Raw genomic sequence first — 23,830 nt, forward strand, 5'->3', positions numbered from 1 at the left:
ATTATAAATTGATTATATACATTTTCCACCAAACGGAACGATGTTGTAATATTTTTTACCCAAAATCGTCATGAAATCTTAATTTTCATGCCTACTTTATGTCAGAAAAGTTTAGTTTCCATGACAGAGGCAGACCAGACTGCTTTTCCTGTCGCTTTACCGGCCGCACATGTCACTTTTCCAGCCGCACCTGTCACATTCCTAAATGTCTGTAATGACTCCTGTCATCACTGAAAGATTGACATTAATCAAATGTTCGATATGAAAATTGAAATGCTATATTAAAATACGATTCCGGGTAAAATTTAATACAAAACTCGTCAGTAAAATGACATTACTTGACTCGGAATTAAAAAGTACTCGGCCCCAAACGGGCCTCGTATTTCCTCGCCAGTTATGTGTCATTTTCCTGACTTTTATGTAAGTAACTATTACCCAAAATCGTCCTGAAACCTTCATTTTCATGCCTACTTTCTGTCAGGAAATTTTAGTTTCCGTGACAGAGGCAGAGCAAACTACGTTTCCTGCCGCTTGTCACTTTACCGGCCGGACCGTCACTTTACCGGCCGCATTTTTTACATTTCCAAATGTCTATAATGACTCCTGTCATCACTGACAGATTGATATTAATCAAAAGTTATATATAAAAATTGAAATTTTGTATTAAAAGACGATTTCGGGTAATAGTTGAAAAGTACGAGGACGCGCAGCGTCAGTCGCTCCCCACAAAGTCAAGAAAGAAGTACGAAAAGGCGTACAAACTTTTTAATGACTGGCGCAAAACTAAAGGAATAATTACTTCGACACATATTCCATTAATTGTTAGTAATTAAAAAACCATTATCCTTTGTGTAGGTATACAGGGTGGTGACTTGCGTAACGCATCATAGGGATTTCAATGTAAAATTCATAACATGCGATTATTGGCTCCCCAAATTATTTTAGAGCAAAAATGTATTGTTTTTTGTAGAAAAAAATTTTTTACGTCAATCAACCGCATTACTTTTCAATTTTTTGCATAATAAAGACGGAAAATTGGAAAAATAAAACCCGCACCTTTGCAATAATCTGTGATGCCATGGAATTTTCTAAAACAAAAAGATATCCAGTTATCAATTAGCAGCAGTTCGAAATGGATTTTATGTTCGACTTGGTTACTGTCTTGCAGTTAATTACTGTCTTGCAGTTAATGGTGACTTATTCGAACATTTATTATAAATTGTTATAATAGGAAACCGTTTTTCGTAATTTGGTATTTCTTTATGTTGAATTCGCTGTTCTAAATATAATACTTTTTGATAGAATTTGATTTGATTTATAGCTGACGTTCCATGGCATGACGGATATTGGCGTAGTTTTTGTATTATAAAATTCCATGGCATCACAGATTATTGCAAAGGTGCGGGTTTTATTTTTCCAATTTTCCGTCTTTATTATGCAAAAAATTGAAAAGTAATGCGATTGATTGACGTAAAAACAATTTTTCTACAAAAAACCTCGATACATTTTTGCTCTAAAATAATTTGGGGAGCCAATAATCGCATGTTATGAATTTTACATTGAAATCCCTATGATGCGTTATGCAAGTCACCACCCTGTATTAATATTTAAAAATATCGTTGGTGGAATAACTTATTCAATGAACGGTCTAATTGTTATTTTGCATGTACTAGGACTGTAATGGGAGTCAAGCAAAAATATTACAGTACTAGTCAGGTAAAGATCAACTTTCTAATGTCAAAATAGCTCTGAAATTTAGATTTTCTTGACGGTTTCAGGTAAAATTTAATACAAAACTCGTCAGTAAAATGTCGTTACCTGACTCGGAATTTAATGTATCATTTCCCTGACTTTTATGTAAATAACTATTGCCGAAAATCGTCATGAAACATTCCTTTTCAGGCCTACTTTATGTCGGGAAATTTCAGTTTCCGTGACCGGCAGACCAGACCACTTTTCCTGCCGCCTGTCACCTTTCCGGCCGCCCCTGTCACATTGCTAAATGTCTGTAATGACTCCTGAATGAAAATTGAAATTTTACATTAAAAAACGAATTCGGGTAAAATTTAATTCAATAAACTCATCAGTAAAATGACATTACTTGTCTCAGCCCCATTCAATATTTCCTCGCCAGTAATGTGTCATTTTCTTGACATTGTCAATACCTATTATCTGATACTTAATAGTAAACACTGATTATCAAGACAAAACCGAGGACAAAACGCAAGCGTGTAATGTTTAAATGCTACTGCTTTGTAAAATTGACAGCTGACCTATAAAAATTTTAGTTAATAAAAAAAATTCCAAACAACTATACAGGGTGTTTTTTTGGGAGCTTTAGTTAAACGTTTCTGGGAAAGTAAAATACGTAGGTTTTTGAAAATTTGTACTTAGGAGTTACTCTGAAGGCCGAATCTATGTAAAATATTTTTAAAATGTCCGCACTTCCGGAAACACCGGAAGTAGTTAGTGACTTGGTTATTTTAAATTGCAACCCCTATTTTTATTGCATTTTTGGATTATACGTGAAATTTGAGTTCTTTTGATACCCATATGTCATATCTGACATTTATGGTTTTTAAGTTATTTTGACTTTAAGAAAAAAAATGGCGGATGCAGATGGTACCTTGATAATTGATTACTTGAAAAAGGTTATAGTCATGGCAACCCATTTTTATCAGTGCATAGAGAATGAATAGGGCTTTCTTTTAGTGTACTTAAAAAAAAGTTAAGTTGCGTACAACCGCACCTATGGAGATCCAAATTGAAGAAACTTCAAAGTCCATAAACTCAGTTTTTTTTAAATGGAATGACCATGTTCTTAATATTGCATGAGATAGAGAATCGAAATTGGCATATTTTGATATTACATGTTCCTATAGCTATCTTTAACAGTTTCTGATTTATTCCCATTTCATTGAATTGATCTCGGAATTGATGCCATTTTTTTCGCATTTTCTTTTTAGTAGTTGGCCATGATTTTATAACAATCGAATTTTAAACAAATCAAGGAATGGAGTCTTTAATACCATTGATTCTAGTTCTAGTCTAAATAATTCATTAATAAATAACTCATTTATTAAGGATATAGGACGGAAAATTTTTGAAAAATTTGTTAATCTTGCATTTGCAATTCAATTCATTTTCTTAAATATTCTCTTGTAGAGCTTTGTATCACTTGTGCTTCAACCGTTTGTAGTGCATTAGGGGTACAAAATTTCCAAAATTCATACAATTTCGTTCCAGTTTTAGAATGAATGTACGGAAAGCACGCGCCGCGATTCTGCCCATTTCACCATAAATAACAATTAAATTCCAAAATAGGTGAAACCACTGCGAGTCATTTTTCGATTTTTGAAAAACTTATGTTAACCTATAACAGTGGGTGATGGATTAGTGTCACTAGATTTGTTTAAAATTCAATTGTTATAGAATCATGGCCGACTACTAAAAAGAAAATCCGAAAAAAATAGTGTCAATTCAATAAAATGGGAATAAGTCAGAAACTGTTAAAGATAGCTATAGGAACATGTATTGTCAAAATATGCCCATTTCGATTCTCTATCTCATGGAATAGTAAGAACATGGTCATTCCATTTAAAAAAACTGAGTTTTTAGTCTTTGAAGTTTCATAAATTTGGATATCCATAGGGGCGGTCGTACGCAACTTAACTTTTTTTTAAGTGCACTAAAAGAAAGCCCTATTCATTCTCTATGCACTGATAAAAATAGGTTGCCATGACTACAACCGTTTTCAAGTAATCAATTATCAAGGTACCATCTGCATCCGCCATTTTTTTCTTAAAGTCAAAATAACTTAAAAACCATAAATGGTAGATATCGACATATGGGTATCAAAAGAAGTGAAATTTCACGTAGAATCCAAAAATGCAATAAAAAATAGGGGTTGCCATTTAAAATAACGAAGTTACTATCTACTTCCGGTGTTTCCGGAAGTGCGGCCATTTTGAAAATATTTTACATAGATTCGGCCTTCAGAGTAACTCCTAAGTACACATTTTCAAAAACCTACTTATTTTACTTTCCCAGAACCTTTTAACTAAAGCTCCCAAAAAAACACCCTGTATAGCGAACGATCTTTGTGCTCTTTTTAGTCCGATAGTTTAAGCACAGATTTAAACAAAGTATCTGAAAAGCAATGGCAACAACATAACATGCAAACAATGAGGAAACAACAAACTTACAAACTGAACAATAAATTTTGTACCTACTTATTTTGTGGTGTAGGGAGAGTTTTGTAAAAAAAAACCCTTTGTCAAAGGACAACGACATAAAAATAAATTACGTAACATATTGTTATTATGTTTCTATGGGAAACGTTATGAATAATTTATTAATTTATGTGCTACATTTACGAATATTAAAACATCAGGAGAAATATCATGACCGAGGACAATAAACAATGTCGTCTCAGAGAAAAAAAATGTTATGGAAAAATTAGTTTTATCTCACGCAACTGTAACTCGTACAAGATCACATTTTTCGTAAGTACCTAGCTATTATACAAAAATAAGCACCACAATTAATTATTATAGCCGTTGGTCATACCATCAAGTTACACATCAATTTGATTAAAAAATAGCATTTGTATTTTCCTAGGTTACAATCGTCATCGCTATTTTGGATTAATGAAAGCATAATCAAGTGGGTTATTGTTTCCCTAATCTACATTTAATCACCTCAATTGATTCTGTATATTAAGTATGTACAGCGTGGGGAAATTTTAAACTGATAGGTAATTTCTGATATTGATTATCCATCTAAGAAATGAGCAATCCGTTGAGGAATTAAATCAGAAAGCTTAATTGGCCTTCTTTAGCAAACATACTAAATTATTCATGCCAATGATGTATTATGTATAAGACAATTTCGAAAAACAGGGAATTATTCCAAAAATTATGGAACAGATGTTTGTTCGTATAAAGACGAGTTTAAATTGTACGATGTTTTTACCTAAAAATGCAAATGTGTCACCATGCCAGGCTTTGCACATAATTGCTTCTCGGAAAACAACGCGCCCCGTTTCTTGGTGAAAAAGTGACCCATATACGGGAAAATCGATGCTCCTTCGGGAAATGGGGATTGAAACTGACGCCTACGTATAACATAATGCGAGAGAAAGCCTGCAGTGATGCATAATTTAAAGTCTTACTCACAAATGGATTTTTCGGAACCTTATTTTAGTTTAAAGACGAAATATGTTTTTTTAATGCCCGCAAAATTAAAAAGCCATAAAGATGTTGGACAGTGATTGATCGACTGCTTTGTGGTTCACCTCATAAGAGCCTTTCCATTAGGCAATAAAAATTATGTATGCCAATGCCATGACGGCATTTGATGCGTTTGTTATTAGTTTTTCCACTATGTAAAATACTTATATACATCCTATTACTTGTCGAAGGTCTCGTATCGTCATAAAAACGTCTTAGAGATAGGATAACGACAGATCTGAAATTTGGCATCTCTGCTAATCATTCACATTAGAGATAAAAATGTTATAAATATAATTTGTGTGGTGATCGCTAAGTACGGACTATAATTATGCAGTGTTTTATCATTTTATCATTGATTAGAGTATAATCGTTTTTAAGATAGAGAAAGAGAGAGACCGGGTAATTTTATTTTGCATGGAGTTAGTCACAAGGAAAGGAGAAAACCTATTCTTTGAGAAACAAATAGGTATTACATTTCATCTTGTTCAGTATGCTGTGAAACTCACCTGTGATTTTCTGTCTAAATATCAAGCAGAATTTCAGGGAAATAAATAGCAAATGAAATTGTCAGCATATGTTATTCGTGTATGAAAATGGAGTCAATACGCAAAGCAAGAACCAAATTTATTTGCTTTACCTCACATGATTTTATTACATTGCCGAATTCGACCAAACAAACAAGAAACTTAAAAAAATCACTTGACCAAAAAATCACGGGACTCAAAAACACACACGCCTTTTCTGTGTAGTTAAGAGAGATGAAAATTTATTTTTTCCTAGAATTTGGAGTTTGGTTTATTTCTTAATGTCTGATAACAAGTTGATTTAGAAAAATTAATCTACCTCTATTTTCTTGGTTTAATAACGTATGTTGAGGGAATAGTCTTTGTTGTCAACTGTGTATGATTGGTTGTTGTAATTTTTAATATCGGAAGAAGGGTTTCGCCTTAAATAGGACGTTATCATTGAATTTGAAGTCAATGTTGAATGTAAAAATATTAAATGTTTAATTTTGTTTAAATAATCGCCTTGTATTTTGTTTTTAATTTATTGTAAAGCAGATTACGTTGAAGAAAGATAAGGAACATCTGGAAGTAATTGCGTTCAGTGTTTTTTTTTAAGTTTATCTCATTGACCAGTAATTTTAGAAAAGAAAAGAGTTGATTGGTGAAATCAGAGAAAAATAATAAGCTAATAAGAAATTACGCAATTATGTTGTTCAAAATACTCCTTTGTTATATTATTTTATTAGCATGAAATAGGTTTTTGCACGTTACGTAATTGCTCATTTCGACACAATAGTAAATTACTCATTCGGTTAGGTTATTAGTAGTGTGAAATAATTCCATCATCTGACTTAACTGGGCTTGAAATTACCTATTCGGAAGTAATAGAGGATGATGAAATATCAATTTCGCTGAAATGGGAATAAAATGGATTTTTTAAACACGGAAAACTACCTTAATGAATTCAATTTCGAATATATTAGATTAATTCTTAGCGCATTTTTTAAGAATTAAAAAAATGTTATTGTTTGCGTTTTGTCCGTCCGTCTGCCCGTCCCTTCCGTCCCACTTCTGCGGTTTTAACCTACTTTTAGGGGTTACCTATAGCGTGAAGATGTGGCAGACGACTTTCAAGTTATGAATTACTTCCCGAGATGCTATTTCTGAAAGTGAAACGTGGTATCAAGTAATCCCATTGAAAGGAATTGTTTTTTTTTACATACTATACAGGTGTCCTCCGCGACTCATTTTCAGCATCAGGGGCGCATGGAGGGGGGAATGTTAGAAATTGGTTTAATCTTCCACAGTAATTTGGTTAAAGGTCTCAACGAAAAGAGCTCCTTTATTTTTTATAAAGATAGGGAGGTATGTGAGGGTGTGTGTGTGTGTGTGGGGGGGGGGGGTCCTTTATGGTACCCTAATGAAAGATCTTAACGAAAATAATTCATATTCTACCAACCACAGTCCCCCTCTTCATGTCTCAATAGCGGAGTATCGGAGGAGGGTATTCACAAAATGCGATTGGGGCGGCTGGAAGAAATACATCCGTCGGTGATGTCAAAACTTTAAGTTGTCGAAAGAGAGTAGGTACTCTGTAGTCATACAGGAAGAGCGTGCGCTAGAGTTACACATTTCATTCCTCTCAATCTGTGAAAACCATTCAACCCGTCCAAAGTGATGACACTGTAATCAGCATTATCGAACACATACTGACAAAATGTGAACTGAGGTATGGGTTTTGCGGTACAGGTAAATTGTTCGAATTCAATTGTGCGAAATCAATTGCTCGAAATCAGTTATTCGAAAATCAATTATTCGAATCTCACTTTTCGAAATCAATTCTTCTAAAAATATACAGGGTGGTGACTTGCGTAACGCATCATAGGGATTTCAATGTAAAATTCAAAACATGCGATTATTGGCTCCCCAAATTATTTTAGAGTAAAAATGTATTAAGGTTTTTTGTAGGAAAAAATTTTTTACGGCAATCAACCCTATTAGTTTTCAATTTTTTGCATAATAAAGACGGAAAATTGGAAAATAAAACCCCCATCTTTTTCAATAATCTGCGATGCCATGGAATTTTCTAAAACAAAAAGATATCCAGTTATCAATTAGCAGCGGTTCGAAATGGCTTTTATGATCGACTTGGTTACTGTATTGCAGTTAATGGTGACTTATTCGAACATTTATTGTAAATTGTTATATTAGGAAACCGTTTTTAGTAATTTGGTCTTTCTTTATGTTGAATTCGCTGTTCTAAATATAATACTTTTTGATAGAATTTGATTTGTTTTATAGCGGACATTCCATGGCTTGACGGATATTGGCGTAGTCTTTGTATTATAAAATTCCATGGCATCACAGATTATTGAAAAAGATGGGGGTTTTATTTTCCAATTTCCGTCTTTATTATGCAAAAAATTGAAAACTAATAGGGTTGATTGACGTAAAAAATTTTTTCCTACAAAAAACCTTAATACATTTTTGCTCTAAAATAATTTGGGGAGCCAATAATCGCATGTTATGAATTTTACATTGAAATCCCTATGATGCGTTACGCAAGTCACCACCCTGTATACGTTTAAACTAGCGAGTGCAAGGAGAATACATTAGGTTTATATACACTGTGTCCAAGATAAGGATGTCTATAATGGGAATTCCGGAAACCGTAGAAGATGCGAAGATGGTCAAATTAAGGAAAAGTTGCGCGATTAAACAGTTATAATGCGAGTTATAATGGTTTAAAGAAAACCAGAAAATTCCGATTATTTCCGAAGGTAAGCCTGAAAAACCAAAATTTTGCGATTTTGTTGTTTTGGTACTTTTTTCTGATGTTAAAAACACACTTTGTCATTGCCACAATATGGGCTCTAGGAGATAGTGTTAAGAGATTTTCAAAACACAGTTTCGTTTCGGAGAAATCATATTGAATTTTGTTTGTTAATATTTTTTATTATACGAATACAACGATGTACAGTACATAGAAAACAAAAGTTGGTTTCAACAGCATAGTGCACCCGCTCACAACGTCATAATTGTGCGAGAACACATATCGGACAAATTTTTCCATTTTTCAGGACATATTTCCGATAGATAGTCTCACAGTATTAGGGCGTCATGCGCGGCTGCAACATCTTGTTGAAACCAACAGAGTGTTCAGCTTTTGTTTTTTTTTGTACCATACATCGTCGTAAGAAAATATGCCACTCAATGCATTTTTGCGCGCCATATATAAAATAAAATTGATGATGGTTTCTCCGAAACGAAACGTTGTATTGAAAATATCTTAACGCTGTCTTGTACAGCTCACAGTGTTTTTAATTTTTTTGTATCTGTTCAAATAACACCAGGAACACATTAAAACAACATCGGCAAATTTCGGTCTTTCTGACATATCTTCCGAAGTAATCGGAATGTTCTGGTTTTATTTACTGCATGATAATAACTCTTTAATTGCGCAACTTTTCCCTAATTTGACCACCGTCGTATCTTTTATGGTTTCCGAGATTGCCATAATAGAGCTTTTTATCGTACACACCGCGTATACGAGTAGGAATAGCAAATAATTATAAGTTACTAATTAAATTTAATCTTAAGAAAAAAACAAGGGGATATGTCGCACTTTCTTCCATAAGCGTTAGGCTTCTTATAATGTTTTTATTCAATGACGTAACATATATGAAATATTTCTGTTCGAACAATTGAGTTTCGATTAATTGATTTTCGAACAACTGATTTCGAATAATTGATTTCGAGCAATTTACCTTGATTTCAGAAGGTCGTATGTACCGTTTCCTGCATTTACTGTGGACGAAGCCCCTCGAAAGTTGTTTGAATTTTCCAACTTTTCCATCTCGTCTTGTTAGGCTGGTGGTGGTAACCAAACTGCTCATTCCTTTGGCACTTACGCGGATTCCATTACCTTCTTTTACTGCACCATTACAAAACCAACATTGATTCCTCCCATTTCGATCGCGACAAGCAAGCAGTGAGTTTTCAAAAAAGGCTAAACAACAAAAATGTTATGTTCTATGATAAACAAACCGTCGTTAACTAAACGGGACGAATGGCTTGTGGGCAGGCATAGTAGGGACTGGGAGGCATAGGGAGGGAGCGAGTGGATGTTGTGTCAGCGGTGTACAAGTATTATACATATGTGGTTCCTGGTTGTGTATATGTTACCGGTAAACTGCGAAACTCGGCATTTTGCAAAATGCCTAGGCATTTCGCGAAATGACGAATTCAACAGGCAAAGTGAGAATTGGAGCAGGAGTTCGCACTTTGCCTGCCTCTCTTTAGGGCTTTCGCGAAATGCATTAGCGAGAGCCGAATATTAGAACGTAAATTTAAGTACGTAATTTATTTATTCACAATTAATTATTTAATCAATTAATTAATTTAGAAGTCTTAAAATGAATTAATTTCTAGCAGTAATTATTAGCGCAAACTATTTATTACTTCAGCGTTGAAATTGGAACAAACCGAAACGCACTTCGATTTGCTTATGTAGCAAACGCCACTCTTTTTCGAAGGCTCCCTATAGTATTCTAGAATGTTCTCGAACAAGTGTTTAGACAGAGATATGGTCTATCTCTACATACAGTGAATTTTTTTTAAATGCGAACATAGGAGTTTGCATGCAATGTAATTTCCCTATGTTCGATTCTTAAAAAAAACACATCAATCTATTTAGTAGTTCAAATGAGTAGTAGATACAATTGACAGCTGTCACATTTTTAAAAATACCGCCGTCCAATTTAATTACGAAATCGGTTAGGTTATTGCTTAGAATGTCAAGGAGGACACTGCGAACATTTATTGTAATTGTTTTCGTTACTTATTTTCTTCATTTATGTATTGAATAGATCAAATTAGTAGAATACCAGGTGCACATGACCTACAAATAATTGACGGTTGGTTCACAATTAGTTGTCGTGTCAGTGCGTGGCCTGTGAGGTCAAGTTATCGTAAGTTTAAGAAAAATGTATCCTAAAGTTGCTATGGCCTCACATGGCTTATTTAAAAAAATCTTCCGAGTGCTCTTCATCATAAAGATTATAGAGTTGCTGTTCATAGTCACACAAGTTGCGCGATTTGGGAATGTGAACCGCGCACACCTCATAGATTGATGTGTTTTTTTTTTAAATCGAACATAGGGAAATTACATTGCATGCAAACTCCTATGTTCGCATTTAAAAAAATTCACTGTAGTATATGACGTTGTTTAACCATTGGAATTGTGGATTTGCTTTCAACAGTTGGACACGATCGTCTAAAAACAATTCCCTACTCAAATTAAGATCGCGGCAAATATTTACCATTAAAATATTTGTATTAGGTATTTTTATGTACCATTGTATTTGACCAATTCTTACACCAATAAAAAGTATCTACAATTCGGTAAATTCGCCTTTTTATGCTGATGAAAGCATTGATGTTGCACAATGTTGCCAGTGTGCGATATGTGATGTTGCTAATGTGCTATAAAAGAAGAGATCCCGAATGAACCTATTGGATATAATACAAAATCCTACCTACCTTCTTTGTATTCATTCTTAGAAAATCAAGTAGTTGTTAGTTAATGGGGTGCTGCCCATTTCCTGAACTGACTTTTGATCCCTTAAAAGTACCGCTTGAGTTATGTAACATCTTGGTTGCCACATTCCGACGTATGTTTAAACGTAAGGGTGTGTTTGTAAATATGCATCACTTTATTGTTGGCATTGGCACTGAGCGTAACTTAATTAAACGGCATTAAGTATACTCTGCATTTTATTATTAATCCAATAACCAAAAACGACCTCGTAAGCCGTTGATGTTATGGATGCAATATCTGACTTGCCTTTTTTAGCACCGTCAGAAAGTTGAGAAAAATGTACCAAGTTTTTGTTAAAATTATTTTTTTAATATCTGAAAATAAATGGACGGCAACGTACTCTGGAAAATGACATTTTTCGGTTTTTTGGCCATAATTTGCTATTTGTAGACCTACGAGGACCTTTTGGAAGGAAAAATTACCATACAATTTTGCATAACTTTGCCCCAATCGACAAAAATTTTCTTTTCGTGCTCGAATATGCACAACACATCTTATTTAACATTCAAACTTTCAAACCGATAGACTCCAACCGTTTTCATACCAGCGCTTTGGTTCCACATCTTTATTATCCACTCTGTATTATTGGTCTTTTTGTTTTACTTTTGCAAGTACACCGGCCACAGAGGTTCTACTGCTTCCAGTAGTAAAAATCCACTCATAAAGCGATCACTCCTACAACATTCCTAATTACTCCAATACGCCATAAGTCATTACTACGTTTTTGTTCAATATTAAGAGAATTATTTATAACTTCTTCTGTTTACGAATTTTACAACGCGGTGTATTTTTAGTTAATCTTTTGGCAACGGCATTATTGGGTTAACAACCCTTCGGTCACTTCCCTATTGGGACAAGTCAAGCTGGTATACCTACTGTAAAATTTTCACTTTCAAAGCAATGTCATTCGCCTACTATACCTGGGAATTCTTATTTCGGAAATAGGTGTATTCAACAATGAAAGAATATAACCGCTGCAAGTCATAAACTCAACTATAATAAATAGAAACATCGAGGGAGCATTTATCGCTTATAGCGCTTTTGCGAGTTGTGAATTAAATTAATGCCTTCCCTACACGATAGGAGGTCAAGGTTACTACACAATTTAATTTTGCCATTAGTGGATTGCTAGGATGGGATGGAAGCCTGAACGGGGAATAATAAATACATACCTACACGTTTGAGGGATTGGTAAAATGAGCACTTCGTGGACGTTTTTATTGATTGGGATCCCTACACCCTTGACCAGAAAGGGACCTTGACGTAGATTTTCTCAGTTGCATCCCACAGAATCTCTTCGATCCAATCTCCTTCTGACTTTACCTCAAATTTTCTATTTCCACTTACGTTTCCTTTCCGCTTTCAGGGAATATGTCCATTCATACACTTCCTGGAATTACGTTAGTTCCATTGATTTTCTCCCACTTCCAGTATTTTTCCGGCAAGGGCGTTTCCGTGAATGTAAATCCATAGAGAGCAAGCTCAAGGTTAATGTTTCTAGGTCAATGCGTGCGTATAACAAAATCGAAAAAAGACCCGCAATGTTCAGTTGCTCAGAATAATGAATAATGATTTACGGCCTACCTATTAATACTACAAGGAGAATATGGAGTTACTCACGGTTGTATATTTCCTAAATCCCATAAAATAATTCATCCTGAAGCTGAAGATACAATACGTTTCGTGTTTATATGCCCCAATTATTTATATTTCAAATTCTGATGACAAGTTATCGTCTTTCATACCGCCTAACCACCAAACTAAAAATTTAGCTTCAAGGATTTTGAGCCTAGGTACAAGATTTGTTGGCTATGCAAATCTATATACACGTAAATAAAAATGATGCTTGAATGTCTCTTATGCTTTCGTAAACTGTTCATTGCGATAAAACTACCTATCATTTCCAGTTAAACAGTAAAGGATGATACATTTTTGCCTTGAATGGCTGGGTCAAAAACTCCGAGTGCCATTTAATAAATTCCCATGAAATTTATTGACTCGACCTTATTGTTTACGATGGAGTACCTCTTATTAGTAATTTCAAGGGACATGCGACCTTACCATGGAGCGAACTCGACAATATATTGTCAAAACAGCCCGAGCGGAGCGGAGTTGAGTGGAGAGCCGTGCATTGTAGGTGGCATCCGATGATCCTTAATAGAGCAGTGCTTCTTTTAATATTTTTTCATATTCTCCAACTTTGTTGTTGAAATTGACTTGATTTAACCTCGATGCAAAGTCACGTATGTATTTGATACAGTTAACCTTTTGTTTGAAATCGTTCACGTTGTTGGTGTAATGCTTGCTTAATATATTATGTTTATGTTTTGATTACATGGTCTTGACCATAATTAATATTCATATAACTTTTGATTATTCTTGTAATATGTGGAAGTTATCGAATTGTTTGATGCAGTGTACTGACTTGTTTGCAAACTAACATTTTCTCCGTATATGAGGCGGTCACGGTGGTGGCTGTAACCAAATGAGTTACGGCACCTAATTCCTTGATTGGCCCCGAGTCTCAACTGTAGGCTGAAGGCTCAGATATCCCAGACGAGGGGCGAGTTATCTATCTCGGGGGCGAGATTCTGCTAATAAAAACTTTTCACTTCAGAATCTATGTGCGTTGCGATTCCTTGATTTCCACATATTTTGTTGTAACATTGCATTTGCCCTAGATAGAAGGACATGTAATTTTCCATCTTGCTCTTAACAGAAGGATTTTTATTGCACCAAAGATTATCCACCTGTTGTACCGCTTGTTTTGTTACCATCCAGTTCTTTGTTGTGTAACTTGCCTTCAACCTGTTTTTGCTATCATGTTTTGTGTATGTGATTTATATTCATCGTTCTTTATTATCAGTCAATTTCAGCAAATTATAACATTGACAACAGTTTCCTAAAAAATCCGGGTAAAACCACTAAATGACGTAAAGATTTTACTTGACGAACAATACGAAACTTAACACCGGACGCGCATCTCCTAAGCTTTCAACGAACAGCACTCCGACTTCGAAATTGAGAAAAGGACCCTTTCTTACTCCAACTTCGGTATTTAACGTGTCACCTCCTCCAATTAACGAAACACGACGACCAATCAAAACTCTTGCTTGACGTTGCTTATGATGACCATAGAACAACAAACTTAGAATGCAAACTCTAATGTAATGTAAAAATGACGCGCCATCTCGTGTATGTTCTCAGCAGCTTTTGCGTGAATGGCGCCAAATTTCAATATTAAAATGTAAGCTACGTCCGCATTATACTGCATTTCTCCGGATATGTAACAATAACATTGGATTTGACTAGCTGAAACCTAAAAGGTAAATGAATCCAGTCAGTGAAGTCCAATTTTGTTTGTTAGGGATCCAGATAAATTCAGTTTAATGCCGATGCACCTCAGCAGTCAGGGGCTTCAAAGAGTACAGACCACTTGTTTTATAAGTAACAACTCCAATTAATCCAATCAAGGAGTTATATTTAATTTAATATGGATATACAAGATACAAGATCAACTTCATGGAACTCTACTTTATGATGCTTTCAATATCGTTCTAAAAACAAAATATGTACCAATTTATTACAATTCAATTAGTGTTACCTGCTAAAGATAATGTGCGAACTGCCACACGCTTTAAACCTCTTCGTGTTCCAGGTTCTAAAGCGCAACCAGAAAAATGACGTTCACAAACCAAAAACTTTTGTGTAAATTTCTTCCACATTATATTCTAAACCAATTCTATAAAAACTTCGGGCTCCATTTTTGGGAAACGTCTTCACAATTTGTCACACAACATTTACGTTTTTGATTTGTATATGCATAATTCATTGTAATAATGAATAGTAATTATACTTAAAGCACAATAAGCCGTCAATCAAAATTCAAAATTCAACTGTCATAATGGCGACACGTACTAAAGTCACTAGATTTAATGCACGCTAACTATGCGCCATCTATTGAATGTTCTCCAAACTAATTATATTTGTACTCAGTTGTTCCCGTTTACGTTTCCCTTCTAAGTTTTTTGTTCTGGGCTTATGACACGTAGGTATCCAAATTTTATGCGGAATTGTCTAATCTCAGATAATAATTTTCTATGAAAAACACTGAGGTTTTTTGCCCATTAAAATGCACTGTTATCGCTAATAAATTATATCAACCTTTTTACAAAAGTAATGAAGGTGCCCATAAATTAAATCAAAACAAAACCCCCGACTAACAAAACTAAAGTAATTCTAATTAAGAATTACGATTATTAATTATATGTTGCTTGTGATATAAAAAGAAAATCTAATAACAACATAAGCAAAAACTTAAAAAAGAGGGACAAAGGTGTTCACAAAAGGTCATAAAGAATTGACGGTAATTAACAATCACAAAATTAATGACTTTTGCACCTAGAGGAAGGAGGGGATGTGAGTGTGGTATACGTGCGACACCGATGCTTAAAGTCGCTCAAGAATACGAACGCGACTCTGGGAGCAGTCGACTACTATTTCTTTACGAAATCGCCAATGTACCGAAACATCTCGTTTTTAAATAGCAACGCAAAATTTTTATTAAATTATACGAAACACTTTCTATTTCTATGTACAACCTTCAAAAATTTTGTTAAGTTTTATTACAAAAAAAACGGGGAAAGAAAATGTCAAAGTTGAATCTTTTTTTTTTTCGGCAAAACGGTTATTTTGATTTCGTGAATTTTGGCAGTGTACATTAGGCATAAAGGATGTAAGACTATCAAAAACTTTTTTTTAAATATCTGGTTTGAGCTAGGAAGCTGTGCTGTCAGGGATTTGGCACCTGGTTTTAAACGTAATTTAAATAGGTACTTTCATTTAATTTAATAAAATCATAATTACGAAATACCCATAACTAATTTCATAATTAAACTTGCCTACGTCTTTCTTGCGCTTTCTAGTCGAACAAGCTCTCGTTTATTAAAAATCGATTTTAATTAAAATTCTACAATTCAGCCAAACTGTGTTTTGTAATATTCATTGATAAAATCTACTAGGCAAAATAATACAAATGTCCTGTTAACAATACCAATTTATACAAGTCGCTCTATTTCTTGCCAAAACCTTTTTTTCATTCTATTATTCTTGGAGAGTGCGTGGATTTTAGTGTGTCTTTTGTCAGTGTTTGTTTCAAACAAAATCGTTCGTTGTGAAAACTGCGAGATGCATATTTTTCCACGGCAAAGTACGGCGCGTCTTTAATAGGTGCCATTTAATTTTAGAATTAAAATTATAAATAGTGAAGTGGATATTTAGAGTTTTTTTTTAACGTTGCCAGGCATTAATTTTTTAGGTGTGTAGTGTGTGCGTCAATACATACTATAGTAGAATACTGTGCAAATAAATTTGTCCGAATCGTTCCAATTTGAAATTACTTTACTTATTGTTCCTAAGGGATGCGAACATTATTTCTAACTTCATTTGTAGGTGTTTAAAAAAAGAATTAAAACCAACCAGTAAAAATGATTAACATCGTTTCCATTTTTGTGGATATTACGTAGATATACAGCCGTAATTAATCACGTAGATGTTCTCCCAATTTTTTGTCAACTTATTGCAGGTTCTTCAAAGATTTATTGCCGAAAAAATTTACGATTGGCGCCAACCCATTTGGCTATATCAACATTTTGTGGAAAGAAGAGATGTTTTTACGTGGCTTCTCATAAACATTTACATTTATTTAAATACTGACGACTATTTGATTTGGGTTTACTTTTATTAACTTTTCAACATAAGTCACATGATGATACGTATAGGTACCATGTGTTAGTTACGATTTGCGTATCACTTACCTATTTTTACACGGTTTGCTGATTTGTTTTGCGTGCGATTTATAATTCAAGTACGAAAGCGTCAAACTTGAACTTTTCCACTTACAAAAGCATCTGCTTTGGTAGGTAGGTATGTCTGCTAGTCAATTCAATCCAATGTATCTAATCCGGTCCGATCGGGTTGGGTCGGGTCGGGTCGGGTCCAATCCGGTCTACTCCGATCCGATCCAATCCCATTCAAACCATTTGCCAATCATCTTCGAGAGGAGGGAGAATATTTGGAAGCCATGGTCCAGAAAAGTTTGCTGACCAAGAAGGGTTCGAGCATTTTAGGGTCCACAGGTTCATTTTGTGTAGGAGAGGAATCGGTGCATACACTGCTAGGTAGACTTGCTACAGCGACTACGATTCGGTACGTCGAACGATGACAGTACAATAATGTTGATTCAGTACCGTCCCGTCGAGGTCATGAAAGGACAGTGGTTGACCGGGCCGGGACAATGCAGGGCCGGGAAACACATACGAAAAAATAATAAACGAGGCACTTTATAGTCTGTTTATTCAGTCTGACTGAGGTAAAATGTTTTTTGGAGTCACCAACAAATCTACCATTGTTCTCACTGCACAACGCAGAATATATTTTTTTTGTAAATATGAGTATGAGTATTTTCAATTTTTTGGGCCGGGTATTATGATTGCATGACCAGGCCGGGACGTTCTACGGAACGGCACTGTGTTGATTACAACCGCTCATTCCGTCGGGCAGTGATTGATAAGTTTATTGTAAGTGAACAATTGAAAACTTTTTACTGAGGGTAGCAGGGCTGTAGAATTATTTTGTTTGGAGTGGTCATGAAGTAGTTTGTTTTGTATGTATTTCTGCTGTATTCTGGCTGCCAAGTTCAGTTCAATTACTCATTATTTCATTACTCGCTTACCTAATTATTTTAGAGACAAACTCTATTTAGGTTTTTAGCGCATTTTCCTCAAAGTGAAAAATCGCTGTTGGCTGCACTTTGGCGTCCGTCCGTCCGTCCGTCACAGTACTCCTTCTAAACCACTGAACCGATTTTGACCATATAGGACTCATTTGAAAGGGCTTGGTACAAGGATTCCGCACATACCCATATTTTTTGGTTTTGCGCATGCGCAGTGTCAAAAATTTGGTTTAACGCATATGCGATGCCAACTTTTTTATTAATGAAGATATTTAAATGAAACCTTATACAGGGTGGTGCCTCGCGCAACGCAGCATAGGGATTTCAATGGTAATTTCTTTATAGTCAATTACTAGCTGCCCAAATTATTTTAGAGCAAAAGTCTAAATACGTTTTTTTTTAGAGAAAAAAATACTGCATCTGTTCATACTATTAGTTATAATTTTCCATTTTTCAAAACCGTAGAAATCGAGAAAATAAAAAATTACATTTTTATAAATCAGTGATGCTTTGGAATTTTTCAACAAACTAGAAGAGCATCGCATCTAAGTTATCGTTGTTTGACATCGATCGATTTTCATATTTAATTCTGTTTCAACTACCGATGCAATAAAAGGCATCTTAGGGTAATGTTTTTTTAGAGAATGTATGCTGCATCTGCATCAGATACTATTTCTTTATCATTTTCCGAACCAGAGTACCCACATAATCGAAGAAAAAAAAAGATTTGAAGAAGATTTGTTCTTAAACTTATATTCGGATTTTCCGCTACTGCAGTCAAAACGTTGAATTGAATGTATTGTCGTTTTCCTGATGGTGACGGACATTATGAACGTTATTGCACTTGCAGTTCTTTAACTAATTTATAAACAAGTATAAATTTAATATACGTCAAAGGCAAATAATGAAACGTGATCGCTATTTTTTTTACGTAATTCCGGAGGCATATTTGATTTATTGTAAAATGAACCTTTTATTTTGTCGATTTCTACGGTTTTGAAAAACGGAAAATTATATGAATATATGAACAGATGCAGCATTTTTTTCTCTAAAAGAACCGTATTTAGACTTTTGCTCTAAAATAATTTGGGGAGCTAGTAATTGACTATAAAGAAATTACCATTGAAATCCCTATGCTGCGTCGCGCTAGGCACCACCCGGTATGTAAACAGTATGAATATAAGTTAATAAGTAAAATTAACGGCGTTTCCAAAATGTTGTTTTGCGCATGAGCAATGCCAACTTTCTTATTTATGAAAGCATTTAAATGAAATTTTATACATAGGCATTTGGCATATAAACAAATCTAACACCAGTTGGAAAATTCGGTTTTGCGCATGCGCTGTGTCAAAAGTGTGGTTTAACGCATGTGCAATGCTGACTTTTTATTTATGAAGATATTTAAATGAAACTTTATATGTAAACACTACGAATATAAGTAAAATTAACGACATTTTCAAAATGTTGTTTTGCGCATGCGCAATACCAACTTTGTTATTTACTGAAATTTAATACATAGGCACTTGGAATACAAGCAAATGTAACACCAGTTTTAAAATTTGGTTTTGCGCATGCGCAATGGCAACTTTCTTATTTATGAAAGCAGTTAAACGAAATATCATATGTAGGCACCTTAAATGAAACTAAAACTAATACCGGTTTCAAAATTACTGTTAACGCATGCTGTATATTTCATTTATGAAGGTATTCAATGAAATTTCTAATGTACTAGACAATGCGACATAAACTGCCGATACTTTACTGTTAATTGTGAGAATTTAAACTTTTTTGTTTCATCATGGCACACTTGGATTCGGAAAATAAGGTTTTTTTACAAATTGGCGTTTCGACTGGTTTTTCTGTGAAAATTTCTTATGGAATGTGTGGTTTTCTTTGTATCAGTAGAAAATTTGTAGTTTTGACTACTCAGAGGTATATTTTGTTTAGGGGGGGGGGGGGGGTTATTTGAAATTTTTGGAAAAATATGACTGTTGGCGAAGGTCAATCAAATATTCAATTTTTTTGGTAAAGTACCTAAAAAAAATTATGTGACTATGAAAGAGGTCTTAACCTGTGCCTCAACTCAAAAATTAGCGGCCTGTGCGATTTAGTTTCTCTAAAAAAATTTCGAAATTTTGACGAAAAAAGGTTATAACTGTGAAATCGTTAAAGCTAGGGATGTAATATGTTATATAAAAAAATAAGTATTTTTCAAGTACATTCTAAATCAGTAATAAAAAATGAGGTATTCCATATAAAATAATGCAAGTTTGATACGCCACTGGAATACAGCACGCCCCTGGTGATCAAACATATTTTAGAAATATGGCAACGGTAATTGTGTACAATTTTGCTATAAGACTTTTTTCGGTATCTTTTATGGTAAAGGAATTATGATCCGAGGGATCTTAGGTGCTACACCCTGTATAATTTGTTTTACGGGAATAAAAACTTGAGAATTTTGGTAAAATAACCAAATTTAGCACATTCTTAGGGGTTTTAAATACTTTTATATACGCCAGGAACATTTTAAGTGGTATAGGACCCTAAGTCTATAATATAAATATACTGCTTTTGTAAGATTTTTTTGAAAGTTTGGCGGCCATGCGCGACCGGAAGTTATATAGATAAGTATTACTTTTTTGGTTACTTTTCTTGTCTATACCAATTGCAACTTTTGCGCACTATAATATATCGTTCCGGAATTTAACAAAAAGTTTTTTTCGAGCCACTACCTACGTGTACATTTGCATCGTTCTCGATACCCCGCTATCCTTTACTCTATTGCAATTCGTACGTCTTATTCTGTCTGCGTGGGACTAAAATTTTTACATTGGAATTGCCGAAAAAGAAATTCTTTTTGTTAGGAAGAAAAAATGCACTTGTTCGTTCGATGACAACCTTAATGCTGTGATATCTAGGTAGCCATAGTCTTCCAAATCATTTTGGATGAGTATCTGTGTTAGTAAAATATGCTTTTTTCGAACAAATCCGTGCGTTAGGTACCTACGTCTAGTTCCATGAAAGCAATTGACTACTTGCACCTATAATTTATAAATAACTGTAGGTACTCCAGCACGCGTAAAGAACTTGATTTTAGATACTTCCTTATTAGCACTTACGCACATTTTTGCCTTTTACTCACCAAACTCGTATTCTCTAAATTAAAAAATCAAATCTGCAGACCACTTTCGCCTACTTTCCCGTCATTCCTTCGAATCTCTGAATAAGGGATGTCATTATAAAACTGTTTGCGTTGAGAATTTCTTCTACTGTCATTCGTGCACTCAAGTAAGTTACTGTTTATTTCAAAATGCACCTTTGGTTTCAAGCAATCATCCTGTTCGCAGTAACGGGATTTTCAAAGGCACAACACTTCATCCACTTTGTAATTTTGGGAGCGCTTGGATTAATGGGCCTATGGATATTACACATGCTAGCCCAAGACATCGACAAAGTGTTCAATAAACCCGCCTCGCGTCCACCCAAACTTTTCTGGAAACGATCCATTGGTGACGTTGACTATTTCGCGAATCGTACTGTCGAAAATGTAGGAGCAAGTGGTGAGACTAACATTTCCGTTGATTGGAACCGAATACTTACCAACGATCCCATCGGCTGCGTAAGGAGCTTTGCTTGCCAATTGGCGGCGGAAGATTCAAAACGGTCTTCTACAAATAAAGGAAACATAAATCAGCTGTTTTGGTACGTACCTATATGTATAATAGACGCTTAAATTGCTTTGACTTTTACTTTCGCAGGTCCGCAAAGCGCAAAGGATGGGCTGGTGATGAAATACGATTTGCATTAAATTACGGCACAAATTCTAAAAAAGTTGAAAAGTGTCGTGCTTTTTATAAATACTGTCCGTTTTCAATTGATACTATGAGAGACATATTAAAATTTTTTGGGGCTACTTAATGAATTGAACAACTTACTCCAAAGACCTGCAGTTTGTATTACCTAGGTACCTACTATAATAGTTACTATGTTTCTGTAAGTTTTTTATAATAATTAGATTGTCTTTCCGGATTCTTATGCTCGCTTTTTTATCTACGCTAGTTAGAAAGCAACCATTGTGAGATGTAGACGCGTACTTATGGAATTTATTGCAATTTCAGGTGGTAATCATACTTTACTCAACGTTTAGATTGTGCATAATGTAACTTGAACAACAAATAGCCGAAATTTGCAAAAAATAATCTCGCCGTCACTCCACTCCTTCTAGTTGCCTCGCGGATCAGAGATGGCCGCCAAAAAGTCCAAAGAAACAATAAGGGGCTATGCTTACAAGCAACCCTTCCCCGAATTATACGAATTTTTTTAAATCGAAAGGTCATTTACACGAAAAAGTCGTATGTTTATAGGTGTACAGGTTTATGTATTTATGGGTTATAGGTTTGTAGGTGGTATCGGCCTATCGGGTGTTGAGTTGGCGCTGCATTCTCCCAAACCCACCGCATAAACGGCTAACTAGCTCAGGCTTAAACACAAAATAAGAGCTTAAGTAACTTGCACAGCGGTAGTTCGTTCTGGGTAAAATGATCTTCGGAATCGTCGTTGCACTTAGGTTGAGCGCTACTCAATTTCTAGCTCACCACTCTCCGTATGAAATTGAGAAGATACGACGGTATCAAAATTATAAGTTACGTCACACACAAAAATTTTAGTAACGTTACTTCACAATTTAAAATATATCCAGTTTAATTAACCCCCAATCGATTGAATTAATCACTGAATTGTAACACATGTCTTCCCAAATAAATTGATGCTCCGGGAAGAAATGCGTACATATATGACCAAATACAAGTAAAACATAAAAAATTCATTTAAATTCATTTAAAATGAGACGGCACCCAGAGAAGTGAGCTCAGTTTCCGGATTTCCATAAAATCTGCAAACAAAAGAAAACTCCCAAGCTGCAGAGCTCGGAATCCAAGAACTGAAGGACCTCACCCTAGTAGTAATAGACTTATATAAGATACCATTATTAGCCAAGGCTTCGGAAGGAAGTGGCCGTCTACAATAACATACATGAACTTTAAATAAATTGGCAAATAAGCAATTCTGTGCAGTGAACTTCTGTATTAAAATAAATCGCTAATTATCAAAACATTTAACAAAAAAGTACCTTCAGTCTAACTTAGAGTTTAAAAAAACGTCGCCTGTAAAGCACAAAAAAAGGTGAACTTCTAAAGTGCCCCAAAAATCATAGTACATTTTCAACGAAAAAAGTTTAACAATTATTTAAAAAATAACTTCTCCGTTATGCGTTTCATTAACAAAGTAAACAGAGTCGTCCCCTTGGTCGACAAATTCCTCAGTCCCGCAAATCCTGCGGGATCCCGCTCCATTTATGTGCGGGATTAATCCCGCAAAAATGTTGCGCGATCCCGGTATTTCGGCATCCCGCGATCCCGGTATTGCATTCCCTAATACGTGAGAAAACTCGATCATAACTTTATAGAGGTCGCAAGATAATAAATAACGAATACTAAATGTAACAAGTTAATTAAAAGTGAGAGTATTCGAGTATAACTCTGAAGGGGCAAAAATAGTCATTGATTACTACGCTAGAAAGTTACGGAAGTTGGTTGTGGATCGAATATTGTTATCATTTTTTTAAATTTTTTTAAATTTTATTTCCATGTAGTCGCCAAAAATGCACTAAAATCCATGTATTGGGTATTGAGATCTTGGTCTATGAATAATTAACGATTTTGAGATGTTTTGATCAAATTGCATGTGGCCTCAGAAA

At 34.7% G+C, this 23,830-nt stretch overlaps 1 protein-coding gene across 6 annotated transcripts in view; it reads left to right on the forward strand.

Annotated features, from left to right (window-relative positions):
- Positions 1-22,033, forward strand: part of LOC116176327 — a 44,121-nt gene extending 22,088 nt beyond the window's left edge. For 2 of the 6 annotated variants that reach the window (XM_031494835.1, XM_031494831.1), the window contains exons 2-3: positions 21,257-21,777; positions 21,834-22,033. In XM_031494835.1, coding sequence (XP_031350695.1) covers positions 21,386-21,777; positions 21,834-21,993 — 552 coding nt within the window. In that variant the 5' untranslated portion in view covers positions 21,257-21,385 and the 3' untranslated portion in view covers positions 21,994-22,033. Of the gene's footprint in view, positions 1-4,373; positions 4,506-13,420; positions 13,583-20,507; positions 21,778-21,833 lie in introns of those variants that run through there. The other 4 variants (XM_031494832.1, XM_031494830.1, XM_031494834.1 and 1 more) reach the window with 4 other exon arrangements.
- Positions 22,034-23,830: the final 1,797 nt, after the last annotated feature.

The sequence above is a fragment of the Photinus pyralis genome, unplaced genomic scaffold (assembly GCF_008802855.1).
Source record: "Photinus pyralis isolate 1611_PpyrPB1 unplaced genomic scaffold, Ppyr1.3 Ppyr1.4_LG7, whole genome shotgun sequence".
In the NCBI taxonomy this organism is placed as follows: Eukaryota; Metazoa; Arthropoda; class Insecta; order Coleoptera; family Lampyridae; genus Photinus; species Photinus pyralis.